At 31.4% G+C, this 14,951-nt stretch overlaps 3 protein-coding genes across 3 annotated transcripts; 2 read left to right on the top strand and 1 right to left on the bottom strand.

Annotated features, from left to right (window-relative positions):
• The first annotated feature begins 2,243 nt into the window (after positions 1–2,243).
• On the top strand, positions 2,244–7,610 carry LOC130802458 (laccase-12-like). Its single transcript, XM_057666476.1, has 6 exons — positions 2,244–2,333; positions 2,953–3,104; positions 3,422–3,666; positions 3,762–3,890; positions 5,806–6,774; positions 7,480–7,610. The coding sequence occupies exons 1-6, from the start codon at positions 2,244–2,246 to the stop codon at positions 7,608–7,610; spliced, it is 1,716 nt and encodes a 571-aa protein (XP_057522459.1).
• A 1,076-nt stretch (positions 7,611–8,686) lies between these two features.
• LOC130803101 (cation/H(+) antiporter 15-like) lies at positions 8,687–13,071 on the bottom strand. Its single transcript, XM_057667280.1, has 3 exons — positions 12,853–13,071; positions 10,462–11,451; positions 8,687–9,969 (listed from the first exon to the last, which is right to left on the bottom strand). The coding sequence occupies exons 1-3, from the start codon at positions 13,069–13,071 to the stop codon at positions 8,809–8,811; spliced, it is 2,370 nt and encodes a 789-aa protein (XP_057523263.1). The 3' UTR covers positions 8,687–8,808.
• Positions 13,072–13,301: 230 nt separating this feature from the next.
• Positions 13,302–14,730, top strand: LOC130802457 (uncharacterized). Its single transcript, XM_057666475.1, has 2 exons — positions 13,302–13,309; positions 13,857–14,730. The coding sequence occupies exons 1-2, from the start codon at positions 13,302–13,304 to the stop codon at positions 14,428–14,430; spliced, it is 582 nt and encodes a 193-aa protein (XP_057522458.1). The 3' UTR covers positions 14,431–14,730.
• Positions 14,731–14,951: the final 221 nt, after the last annotated feature.

Below are 14,951 nucleotides of genomic sequence, written 5' to 3'. Positions count from 1 at the left end.
CATTCTTTTTATTAAATAGTATAATTAATAAGGGAAATTCTACGTGGTAACCTTGAGGTTTTGAGTTTTCCACGTAGTAACTAAAACTTTTAAAAAATCCACGCGGTAACCATGAGGTTTATCAAATTGTTCCACCGTGACCTTTTTGCACAAAAAACGTTAGCAAACGTTAATTTCGAATCTTTAAAGCTGTTGTACACTTATTTTATGCGACTCACCATTTCAAATTCTATCAGCTTCAACTTTTTCCCCCAAAACATAAACTTTAACTCAATTACAAGTACTATATTTGAATTTGGGGAAAAAAATTATGATTTGGATAAAAGATGGTAGAATTAGGCTTTATATTTTGGGGAAAAAGATTAAAACTGATAGAATTTGAAAACACAAGTCTCATAGATAGGCGTACAGCAGCCTTAAAGCTTCGAAATTAACGTTTGCTAACGTTTTATGTGCAAAAAGGTTACAGTGGAATAATTTGGTAAACCTCGGGGTTACCACGTGGATTTTTTAAAAGTTTTGGTTACCACGTGGAAAACCCAAAACCTTGGGGTTACCACGTGGAATCTCCCTATTAATAATTTTTGCATTGAAACGAAGCAAACATATCCAACCTCACTATGTTTTTACTTATTGATTAAAAACTAATTATAATTAAGAATGATAAATAAATAGTGCAATATTTCTAATGTTACACATAATTTAGAACTAAGAGATTATATGTTTAGTGTTTTCTTGGTTGCTAGCTATTTCTATCGGACAACATCCTTGCCTAGACAAACAAAGATTTTGATATTTTGATATTTATTCTCTTCATTACTATTTGATATTCTCATGATGATAATCATAAACAATAAAAAATATTAAAATAAAAATTAGAGAAAAAATCATAAGTATATTATAAAAATGTAAAAATAGAGGGAATAAATTTTAATATTATACCATATAAACTATTAATTTAAGCCTAAATTGATAATTGAGTTGATTCATCTTCCTAATTATCATAGCACTGAATAGTTATTTGTAGCATTAGTTACCTAATTAGTAAAAACGTGCATACTATATAATCAAAAGTATATAATGACCTATAATTCATAAATAAAGATTTAGGGAGTTGATATTACCTGTGGATTTCGGTAACCAAGTAAAATGTACTTCATATTCTTGTTTCTTCACTTTTAAATTATTATTATTATAGACAAAGAAATTGTTTAAAAGTAAAGTACTCAATAATCAAGATGGTGTTTTCAGATCCTTTTCACTATAAACAACTTATATTGAGGAAGTATTATCATTCTGGAGGAATTTATGCTTATCCTTAAAAGAAGTGCTTCATAATTCTTTTGGTGTGCACTAAATATGTTAGTAAATTTTGCTTTCAATTGAAGTGAATTATCATTAACTAAACCCTTTTATATTCAGTTGTATACCCAAAAAGAGAAGTACTCCTTGCATAGAAATATTTACTTTATTAGGTTGGAATGTGAATGAAGTAGTATATAGTGGCGGGAAAATTATATTTAGGAATGACTTTGATATGATTACACGTGGCATAGAAGTTCCTAGATTATAATATGTATATATGATTATGATAATAACTATCTATTTTTCTTTTTTCCAACTTGATAAAATCATAATTCTATGATTTCTAGCTATTTACCATTTACTAATATTAATTTTTTATAATTTTTAATCAAACATAATCAGAGATATTAGTATTCAAAATAATACATCAATAAATGTGCAAAATTAAATGAGACCTAGAGAGTATTAAAATTGAAAAAGGCAATGATCATGAAGAAATATTAAAAGCAAAGACAAAACATTCAACAACGAATTAGGAGGATACTTGTAAAAGAAGAATTGTAGAAAGATAAATTTAATTAATTTTTATATTATTTTTTCTTTTAGAACCCTTGATATAGTGGGTGCATCAAACTCTAATCTTTACATAGGTGAAGATTTGAAGTACTAAACTAAAGTTGTTTTAAGTAGAGCTTCTAGTTGGAGTTTTCTTGCTGATTTGCACTTAACCTAATCTGCCAACCTTAGAACAACCTTCCTCTCTATATCTTCCCTTACTATAAATTCATCCTTTAGTTCTTCCTAGCCTTCAAGCTATCCTTAATTAATCTTCCGCAACCTACATTCACAAAGTAGACAAGAAAAATCGACACGTTTCTTTTACTAACAATACGAGCAAGAGCAAGAACAAGCGTAAAAGCAAGAAGAGCGAATTAAGAATGGTTTCCTATTATGTACAAGGACTTGTCTTATTATTGGCTACCTTGTTTTCGTTGGTTTCCGCAAAAGTTCAATATCATCATTTCGTGGTAAGTTAACTATACAACGTAAGATAAAAGTTACGTGCATTCGAATGTAATTAAAAAAGTAGTTGCACTGTAGCCAAGTGCATTTTTAGTTCGTTTTGTGCTTATTTATGGAATGAATAAATATATGCTCGTTACATAAACTTGAACAAAATGAACGTAAAAAGTATATTTAATTACTATTACATACCTTTTAAGTGCACTTGGGTACAACATGTGCTCATGTTTGATCACATATTATTTATAACAATTGGAGGAATTTTTATGGAAAAATATACAATAATAATCTCAAATACTATTGTTTATTCACTCAAAATAATCTCAACTATAGGTTATTCCATAACAATTCTAAGTATGAATCGTACTTTCTCGAAATAAACGTAACTATGGATCGATTTCATGCTCGCAGTTAGCCCAAATTGGGTGCATTACAAGAGAAAAATTAATAGTTGGGATTTTTTTTTAAAAAGTACACCCCATATTTAAAATTATATGAAATAATTAATAGTTGAGATTATTTTGATTTAATAGATAATAATTGAAGTTATTAATATGTATTTTTTCAAGAAAAATTAAAAAGTTGAAAAAATAAATTAAATTTGTGTTTATCTATTATATATAGGTTCAAGCGGTACCGGTGAAAAGACTGTGCAAAACTGTGAATGCAATAACAGTGAATGGCCAATTTCCTGGACCCACATTGGAAGTTTTTGAGGGTGATACTCTTGTAATCAATGTTGTTAACAGAGCAAAATACAATGTCACCATTCATTGGTAAATATAGCATGCTTGAAATAAAGACCATCATCCTAAATGTATGCATTGCATTAGCAAAAAGGTGTTAATTAAGATCGTCGGGTTAATTTTGGGTCAGATTTCTTGGGTGGATTTAAAATTAAATTATATTGATTTTTACATTATTTTAATTTTTAAATTTATTTTAAAGTCGGGTTAAGTCGGATTCGTTTCCAAAATTGGGTAAATATCAGATTATCGAATCTGTTTTTGAACACTTTTACATGGCATGCCATAGTTATATATACCTTTAAAAATTTTCTCTTTTAATTCCTATTTTTGGTTTATAATCCTAGGCACGGAATAAGACAAATGAGGACCGGATGGGCTGACGGACCAGAATTCGTTACTCAATGTCCTATTAGACCAGGAGGTAGTTACACGTATCGCTTCACAATCAATGGTCAAGAAGGAACTCTATGGTGGCATGCTCATAGCTCCTGGCTAAGAGCAACGGTCTACGGAGCTCTAGTAATTCGTCCTAGAGAAGGAATTCCTTACCCTTTTAATAAGCCAAGCCGTGAAACACCCATTATTCTTGGTATATTCATTATATGTACTCTATCAGCTTTACAGTTTTTATTACATACAATATTATAAAAATTGATGATAACAATGTTAATGACAAAAAAACAGGTGAATGGTGGAACCGCGACCCAGTTCAAGTCATTAGACAAGCCGCTAGGACGGGAGCCGCCCCCAATGTATCCGATGCTTACACCATCAACGGCCAACCGGGAGACCTCTACAACTGCTCTCAGCAAGGTTTGTGTTTTTATATATTATGATCTACATATACAATATCGTATAACACAATATAGTATAACGTATACTAACTATATCTTATATATCTTCAAAGTATTATTAATTTATGTATTAGAGTATTAGAATTTATTTTAATTGAACAACTGATATCACTTTTCAGAAAATATTTAAAACTCAATATTTACAAAGTCTTCACCTTTACTTGATTTACCTTATAATTAAAAATAATGAACTACGACCCTATAATTAATTATTCATGTTACAAACATATATATTGTTAAACATGGATTAGACAAGTATTAAGTTGGACCTTAATTACCACTTAAAGGCAATCAAAATGCATATTATTGGGGCTAACTAAAAAGGTAAAATACATTACTGCTTTAAAAAGAAAGAAGTTTTTTATTTTTTTACGAACCAATCTTTTTTAAAGGATGTTCAACCCACTCTTGCATTAAATTGGTTATTATTAGATAAACTTTTCAAGGAAAATTTAATTTATTTTACTTTCTACTTAGAAAAGTTGAGTACTTGATTTTGTAAATATTGTTTAATGAAAATAAATAAATATTACTTTTTATCATAAAAAACATACAATTTCCATAAAAAAAAAAACAAAAAAACACAAATTCTTGTGAGAGGGTCTATTTTGAAAGACCATCTCTAATTGGGTCGGTCCATTATATATTTTTTAAAATATTGCAAATAGGCATTAAGAATAATATAAGTAGACATTTTAAGATATTGAAAAAAATAGACATTAAGGATACAATAAGTAAGCATTAAGGATAATGTAACTAGACATTAAGAATACGATAAATAAACATTAATCTTTAATGGGTTAGGCTTGAGATACGTCTCTCAAAGAGATGATCTCTCAAGAGACTAGCCGAAAAAAAGTCTTAATAAACCTGGATGCATCAACTGTTCAAGAGGGTTTTTGGCCCAATTAAAACAAAAGAAAACTAAAAAAATATTAGCATATATATAATGTATATCTAGTATTACGTTAAATCCTTTCAAAAAAAAAAAATAGTATTACGTTAAATTATTCCTTTCTTATTCTTTGTTTTTAGCACAATTTATCATTTACTCTTAGTTTGTATTTTATCCACAAATTTCTATATAAGTTAAAAAATCGTTCAATGAAATTTTGATTGATTTGTGTCAACATAAATGATTAAGATTAGTTTTTGGTAACTTTTAACCAATCATAATTAGAGATATTTAGAATTGAAGTAGTACTTTGTCAAATGTGCAAAATTAGATGACAGACGAGTCTGTATAATCAACCCATTAATTTTTCTCATCATCATCATACTCAATGTATTCCGCTCATAGAAAACTATGATCAAGGTCTGGGGAGGGAAGACAGACGACAGCTCAAACACATAGAGGAGAGTACAGTCAAAGAGTCCCTCGGCTATAAAAAGGTCTTCAAAGAGAGAGAAACCTACAACTTACAAATAAAATAAGTAGAATACGTACAAATATAAAGATAAAAGTAAAGAAAGAGGTAAAGAACGATAATTAAAGGCAATGAACAAAAAGAAAGGATGGGTAAAAGGGACGGGTTTAGTAATCTAAGACATGGATAAGGCGCCGCCAACTGTCCCTATTTTTCTAATTGATCATATTTTAAAATTGTAATCAAGTAATCACTTTAAGGTTGTAACTTATCACTTTAAGACAATAAAAAGTGATCACTTTAAAATTGTAAGTAATAAATGATCACTTCAAAACAGGTGTACATTGAACTAGGCCAATAAAAATAGTTTCACCGTGAAACTGTCTTATTTAAGAATTTGTGTTATTTGATATACAGATATACTAGAAGTGTGTTTCATTTCACCTAGTTTACGTAACAAACAAAAAAAATTAGCTAAACTAACCAAATTTAAATTATTCTATACAGATACTACCGTTGTCCCAATCGACGTAGGCGAGACACATCTTTTACGAGTGATCAATGCTGCCCTCAATCAAGAACTCTTTTTCTCTGTTGCCAACCACCCGTTCACGGTGATTGGCGCAGATGCAAGTTATTTAAAACCCTTTACGACCAACGTCTTAATGCTCGGACCTGGTCAAACCACCGACGTCTTGATCTCTGGCAACCAAGCTCCTGGCCGGTACTACATCGCTGCTAAGCCGTATCAAAGTGCACAAGGCGTCGCTTTCGACAACACCACCACCACCGCCATACTCGAATACGAGTCTCTTGTATGTCCCCCTAGGGGAGTTCCTAAGCCCACCCCTATATTCCCACCTTTACCAGTATTCAACAACACTGCAACAGTTACCGCATTCACAAACAAACTCCGGAGCCCAAGACGGGTCCCAGAGCTACCGGTCCTACTAGAAGTTGAGGAAAATTTATTTTTTACCGTAGGCCTCGGACTTAACCAATGCCCACCAAATTTTAGTCAAAATCAATGTCAAGGTCCAAATGGTACCAGATTTACTGCTAGCATGAACAACGTATCTTTTGTTCTTCCGTCAAATTGGTCTCTTCTTCAAGCCCATAAATTCGGTATTCCTGGGGTTTTCTCCGTCGATTTTCCAGCCCAACCGCCAGTTCAATTTGATTACACAGGCAACGTTAGTCGGGCACTTTGGCAACCACAATCGGGTACTAGGTTGTACAAGTTAAAGTATGGTTCTAGGGTGCAAATTGTTATTCAAGGTACTAGTATTGTTACAGGGGAAAATCATCCTATGCATCTACATGGTTATGACTTTTATATACTTGCTCAAGGATTTGGCAATTTTGATTCAAACAAGGATACCAACAAATTTAACCTTGTGGATCCTCCTATGAGGAATACTGTTGGTGTGCCTGTCAATGGATGGGTTGTCATCCGATTCGTCGCCGACAATCCAGGTACGACAAATACTCGTTCATTTATATGCATTTGTTATCGATAGTGACATACTGACATGTTGTGATGAAAAATATCATATTGTCTTATTCGATGTGCTTTGAAAATGACCTTTTTTTTGTGTTTTTACTTGATTTCCAGCTTTTGGTGTTTTTGTTGTTCAGGGAGCCAAAAGACCGACTTTTATGCCAAAATCAAAAAGTAGCTATTTCATTGATTGTGGGCCTTTTGATCTACTTTAACATCTCCATAACAATCGACGTAAACTGTTGATTTGATAATTCGCAAATAGCCATTTGCCAAACAGACTTATTACCAATGCAATCTCACAAAAACAGAAAAGTTATATCTTAGCTAAATTATATGGTCCAACCATGATAATTTTAGATTTCTTGTACTACATTCAAATAGGGGAATGAAGGAAAAGAAAGGAAAGAAAAATGAAAGAATAATTAATTTCTGTCATTTGGATATCATTAGGGGAAGTAACAAAACTGAAGGAATCAGAATTGGAAGGAAAAGTCGTAATTTTCTATTTTAAACAAAATAAACTCTTCCTACTTTGAAAAGATTTGATAGAAAAACACACGTATCTTGCCTCCCCTTTCTTTCCCATCCCTTCAATTTGTTTTTCTTTATTTTTATTCCTTTGAAAATGTTATCCAAATACAATGTTGGTAACAAAAAATTTATTTTAAAAATTGCAGGAGTATGGTTGATGCATTGTCACTTGGATGTGCACATCACTTGGGGGTTAGCTATGGCATTTTTAGTGGAAGATGGAGTGGGAGAGTTGGAGACTCTACAAGCTCCACCAATTGATCTACCAATTTGTTGATCAATATATATATATATATATATATATATATATATATATATATATATATATATATATATATATATATATATATATATATATATATATATAATATTATTATTTAGTGCATAGAGAAAAAAATTACTATTCTCCATTAAAATCTTTCATAGTTCTATGTTATTGTACTTTATTTCTTTGCTTTTGGTTACAATTTAGAAGTTAGCCTAGCATTAATATTTTGATGATTTATTTTTATTGATCTTGTATTAATTCTGTTACTAATATAAAAAATAAAAAAATTTTGGAAAATGAATTTAGTATCATACTTGTTCGATGCTATATTGAAGGAATGAATCCAATATAATACTACAAGGTGGGTGGATCATAATCTTTGCATAATTGAACAACTAGGTTGTCATTTTGATTGTTCAGTGTTATAAATTATGCAATTTAATATTAATTAATAGGAATTTTGAGTGATTTAGACCATTGCTTAGGCAGGCCTAGATTTAGATTCCTCTCTGTTATTTTTTTCAAAAAACGTTAACTTTTATAGATTTATGCATTATATATATCATTTTTTGCATGGATAATTATTACTCAAATTCGTGTGTTTTTATCTTTGAGAAAATTTAATCTAGAGACTATTTCAAAATAAAGAGTTAAAGTATTATATTAATGTTAATGTGCCAAAACTTTGATACAAGTACATACTTGAAAATGCGAATAGACGAGTAGCCACACTTCCATATGAAGTACTCTATCTTATTCAGCCTAAATGTCTTATTGTATTTGAGACATTTGCCAATGTAGTATTTTTATTTTTAATATCTTTAATTGTGCATAATTAAAAATTATAATAAATTGATATGACTAATTTTTATATTGAGACAAATCAAATAAGGTCCTACATGACTATGTTATATGTTATACATTAAGAATATTATACAACTTAAAAGTGATTGATAAATAATGTCAAAAATCAAATGGAACACTTAAGCTGAACAGGAGGTAAAATAAGTTATAATTCTACAAATCTTCTATGTTTATCAATCTAAAGTATACACATTACAAACTTCAACCTCTCAAGTGCCTTAGAAGATGTATATATTCGGTATAAAGAAGCAAGACCTAGATCCGTGAATTATGGCATTTCGAGCCTGTATCGAGATTTTCGTGTTGTTAAAACTCAAAACTCGAACCCATCGAAACGTAGTCATCATACATTGTCTTCCAATACCTTAAGATTGTCTAAAACTTCATCTCTACCAATATTTCTACAATGTTGCATTACCAAAATAGAGGTGTTTCCCCAACGAAGTTCATTGCAAACAAAAATTTCACCAATTAAGCCTAATTCCGGATTCTCACACAAAACCGATAGTTCTTTTTCACTCACGGTAGTCTCACCATGTCGTCTTCCTACCATAACAAGTTCATAATTGTTGTCAAAAGATTTGATTACATCAAGTGCTTTTAACCAATCTTGCACATAAATTTGTTGAAAAACATGAGCTCGACTCTTACCAACAACCCTAGTCTTAAACAAAGCTAACTGAAAATCATCCAATTTCTTGTCGTGTTTATTAGTACCTTGGCTTTCTTTAACCACAACTCGTGTTAAGGTAATGCTAACACGCGGGTGTCTAGACATTCGTGTTGCATATGCTAACGCTTCTCGATCATCTTCCCCTCCGAAGTAAATAACATGAACACGATAAGAGAACGTATCTTTGTAATTCCATTGCTTACTAGCCTTATCCCTATGAACAAGAATTCCAATCGTACAAGGCATGTGTAATTGTAGCTTACGATTAAGATCACTCGAGGAATTCCTATTAAGCGCAAGCCCTTGACTAGTATAATTATAAGGCACAATAAGAAGAGGAATCATTTTTTCCCTAGCTAAGAAAGAAATACCTTCATGTATGCTCTTAAATGGTGTGATCATAGTTAACAATTGAATGTTAATACCACCCTCAGATTTTTCACAATAACTTTTTAATGCAGTCATTATATGAACACAACCATTATAGTCACATATTCTTTTATGATCTCGATGAACCATCAGTATAGGTGTTGCTTGACCTACAAATTCCGATAAATGCACCACATAAACATCGATGGGGTGCGATTTCGAGGGACTCGAAACATTCAACAAAGAAATGATGCCGGAGATTTCATCATCGGTATCAATACATGCTAGGATCTTCAATTTTGGTGCCTCTAATGTTGCTAAGAATGATAAGTCAAAACCTTCAATGGACTTGTTACAATTTGTATTACGATCCTTGTGCAAGTAAAATGCTAGTGGTGTCACAATTGTTGTCACAACCAAACTATTCAACACTAGGTGTGTTGCCTTGTCACTATACATTTTCTGCATCTTGTTAAGATATCGAGATTATTAAATTAGATTAAATTAACTTCGTTGAAACTATGAAAAATAACTTGAATTTTAACTACATTCATTTAAAAAATAACTTCTAATTAACATCATTTAAACAATTAGAACAATTTTATAAAACTTTCATCATTCTTCAAACAAAGCGTCTGAGTCATTAAAACACTAGGTTCCATTTTGAATGGGTACATTCATCAGACACATGCAATGTGTGAGATTATTTAAGTATAATCTAAAGGTGTTTGGTTTTCAGCGAATAAATAATAAGTTGGATTATTAATTTTAATCTTTCCTTCAATGCATAAAAGATCTTTTTTTTTTTAACTTCGATCTCTTAGAAAATGTACATTCTCACTATAGCCAAAGATTTATAGCTATGGACTATAGTAAATGACATGTGCAATCATATTTACTTTTTTATTGATATATATGAAGTTGCAAATGATATCCAAATAAATGTTAATTTACCTGACGTAGCGTGTAACTCAAGAAAACCATAACATTGAGTACCCCACTTGTATCCATCACTAAACCAAGAGCCAATCCTAATCTAGGGCTGATCTTATAATACATTGCAACCAACATGGTAACAAATGTCTTAATACAATAACCAATAATTAGAATTGATTGGAATCCAATATGAGCCTTAAGATCCCTTATACCATATATATCAGTCATATCACCAATAGCCAAGTAAAAGAAAGGAAGTAGACAAATCTTAATGAACATTTCACTCCTTTGTTGAATTATTTTGCCTAAAGGGGGGCCACTCGGTATAACCAAACCAAGAAATGCAACTCCTAGAACAGGAGATCCAGCTACAATATCACTAATAAATGACATAACAAAAGCCCCTAGTAAAATCCCAATAACATACACTTCCTTAACCGGTTCGCCTTGAGGTACCCGTTTGATAAACCATATCAAAACCGGCCTTAAACCTAACATAATCGAACCTACAACTAAACAAAGGGGCATAACACCATTGTAAAAACCGCGTAAATGAAACAAATTAGTGATCAGTAAGTACATCCAAAAGCACCATGTAACGACTTCATTAGTCATCGATGAGGCCAATGCAAGTTGCCCCATTTCGGTAGTTAAAAGGTTGAGTTCTTCTAGGATCGGAGCTAGGTTTGTGAACCAAGTCGACGAATGTTGGAAGACAAATATGTAGACAAGGAAAGGAGTCTTGAATGTAAGAGGATTTAGTAGATCATTAAGAGAAGCCATAACAAAGAATGAAGCAAAAAGAGAGGATAGTCCTATAACCCATACTTTCTTTCCACTCCTTTTAAGGACACCAAAATCAGTTTTTATACTAATTAGGAATACATGATAAAGAACACCCATGTAGGCAACCACATTGATGAATTGTATTTGATTAGGCCTATCTGTTATGATGTTGTACTTTTTGTAAATTCTTCCTAGGACACATGGTCCTAAAATAATTCCTGTCTGAAAAAAATGCAAGGTGATAAATTTCAAGATTCAAGCAAGAAAATTAATAAACTTGTACATAAATTGCATTGGACATTGATTCAATTGGTGATGCACAATATTCATAGTCAAAATCGAAGTCATCAACCCAGTATATATCCCGTACAAGTAAGGATTCGAAATCAAGAGGAGGGTAGTGGACATATCATACTAGTACCCCGCCAAGGAGAGGACAAAAAGAAATTCACGCGCTCTTTGGTAATGCACAAATAAGTGTAAAAATTAAGGTATATGAACTATGATACTCCAACAAATTAAAGTGTCTAATTGGGTTTTTTACTAAATATATTATACATTAATTCAATTCCTAATATTTCTAATTATATACAAATAAAAACTATACGACAAGTTGATATTAATACATTGAAATGAACTAAATAACATTTTATTTAACTAAATAACATTTTATTTAACTATGTTGAAACTTATAAATATAGATAAAGTGAGATTTGATTCATGAAAATTAGTACCAAAGTCCAATGTGTAGTTTTATTGAGAGGGATGGTGTGCAATATATTTTATTTTAATTCATAAAATTTATATACTTTCAACCAAAATAAAAAAATTACCGAATTACCGGATTAGTATTCATTGTTATTTTTGAAATTTTGACTCACTTTTTCTCTTGGTAAACTGACAAAACTAATAACTAAGTTTTATCATACTACCTCCTATTCAGCTGAATTGTCCCATTTTTTTTTGGCACTATTCACTTATCATTCTTAATTTGTATTTTATTCTTAATCTATAAGTTAAAACATAGTCATATGGGATCTTGTTTGATTTGTCTCAATACAAGGATTATTAATATCAACTTTTTATAATTTTTAATTAAGCATAATTTGAGATATTAAGAGTTAAAATGTTGCCTCGGCAAGTGTGAAAAGTCAAATGGTACAGTTCAGCTGAATAGGAGGGAGTATGTTTCTATAACAGCCGACTAAATGATCGGTTGGCTTAAATAACAAACAAAAACACTAACGCTACTAACAATAATCAATGGTTAAACACTCTTAAGAGTTTTAGGCGATTAATATGTAAGTAGATATGACTTAACTACATCCCTAGTTTATATTTATAAATTAAAAATTCAAACTCATTTTATATGAGACTGTCTCACCATAAGATAAATCTATATAATTAATTTATTTTTCTAATTGATCTATTTAATAGACTAAATATACATGAGTCGGTCCAATAAAGATAATCTTATCATGACGCCGTTTCATTTAAGAAATTTGTGATAAAAATTATCTTACAAAACCTTAAAACATGATACATAAACTCAATTAGAATAAAAAAATCAAATAAAATATTTTTGTGAGAAATTAAAAATTATAAAAATGCATACTTTCATACCAGCAAATCGCATACAAATTCTGTTTGCTTAAAAGGCTTGAGAAGACGACGAAAAGCTTGAGAGATGATAAAGAAAAGGGTTAATCTAACCATGGTAAAAGGAAGTATCCTTTGAAAAATATCATGTTCATAAAAAATTCCTCTCCTTAATGCAAATAAATGCATTAAATTTTGCTCACATTGCCTTCTATAAATATATTTCATGGATGCTGAATCCATTTTTATTAAATAAATTAATTATGTTATGGAAGATGATTGAAGAATACTAATTATAATAAATGGGAGTAATTTTTTTGGAGGAGGGAAAAGGAAAATTATGAGGATTAACATCCTTAATAATATTAGAAGAGAAAATGAAAAAAGAAAAAGGGGAAATTATATTAAAAAAATAGTAATAACAATAATAATGCATGAGATTTTATATATATGGATGAGCTGGGAAAAAAATTATGAATGTGTGAGAAAATAGAGATTTATAATGATAATATAAATTTTGTGAAATTTCCTGAAATTTCGAATTAAAACAGGTATTTAATTTCATTATATGGATAATTATTAATATTGTCTAATTTGAAGCTTTTAAAGCTTAAAAAGTTAATTCTTAATTTTAACTTTTTTTGTTTTGATAATGAATTTTTTTTGTTAATATGTCCCTTTTCTCTCCACTTTCCACATGTACGTGATTGATTGCAAATTTGTCGTCTCATTGTAAAATCTGATTACGTGACTTATGGGTTTTTTCTCTTTTTAAATTCATCGGCTATGAGTTTGAGACCAATATATGGAAACCATTAATTTTTATCAAGAATAGGGCTAAACTATCCCTATACGTTAGTGTAGTTGATACTTGATAGAATAATTGAAAGAATATTAATTCTTGAATATTTCGTTTTCCACTAACTGATTATTACTCTTTCATCATCTTAGGATTTATTATTGTAATCTCTTGACTTTCCTTATTCTTGTGACCACTAATAAGCATACTATAAATATTGATGGAATAGAATCCCTAGAGGTGTAGGGAATTACACCGACTTTCATGGTATCACAGCCATTAGCAAGGTTGTCTCCTTTCTCTACCGAATATCAATTTTTTCCCCTATCTTTCTTCCTATTTTACTACTGTCCTTGTTAACATCTTGCTGCACTTCTAAAATCCCTAGTGCTATTCTCACTATGGCTTCTTCATCCTCTTTTCACCATGCTTTAACAGTCACCAATATCAAGAACCAAGTCCCATTAACGCTTGATATGGAGACAGTTCAATATTCATCCTGGGTTAAACTCTTCCGTTTGACATGTATCGTATACAATGTTCTTGATCATATTGACTCTACAGCTCCTCGTTCTTCTGATATTGATACAGCATTGTGGATGCGTCTCGATGCAGTGTTAAAACAATGGCTATATGCCACAATCTCACCTGATTTTTTACAAACCATTCTCAAACCCAACGCTACCGCTCACGAGGTATGGACCCGTGTAGAAGAACTCTTCCATGATAACAAAAACACTCGAGCAGTTTTTTTAGAAACTCAATTTAATAAACTTGCTCTATCTGATTTCCCTAATGCATGAAGCTACTGTCAGCAAATAAAACTTCTCGCTGATCAACTCGCCAAACTCGACCAACCCGTTTCAGGTCATAAGATGGTCTTGCGCTTCGTTGCTGGCCTTCCGAAAGCCTATGACACCGTAGCCACTATGATTCAACAATTAGACCCTTTACCAAATTTTTATCATGCCCGCTCTAAGTTACTCCTAGAAGAGTCACGACAGGCCCAAAAAAATGAACCCGCCCCCTCTGCTATGGTTATACCGCCACCTCCCTCCAACATTCCTCCTACTCAAAATTTCGATTTTCCGAAATCCAGTAACACACCTCATTCTCCTGTATCTCGTAGCCACAATAACAATAGGGGTCGTAGCTGTGGTCGTGGCCAAAATAATTGGCGTGGAGGTCGCAGTGGTAGAGGTCGTGCCAGGCACTACACTTGACCCATCAACGCACCTGGATATGTGTCTCAATGAAATTAGCCATGGCGTTTTCAGTCTTGGTACAACAGTCCACCATGCCCCTACCCATCAGTACCCCTTCA

Source organism: Amaranthus tricolor, chromosome 16 (assembly GCF_026212465.1).
Source record: "Amaranthus tricolor cultivar Red isolate AtriRed21 chromosome 16, ASM2621246v1, whole genome shotgun sequence".
NCBI classification, from domain to species: domain Eukaryota; kingdom Viridiplantae; phylum Streptophyta; class Magnoliopsida; order Caryophyllales; family Amaranthaceae; genus Amaranthus; species Amaranthus tricolor.
This window is presented reverse-complemented; position numbering and strand designations above follow the sequence as displayed.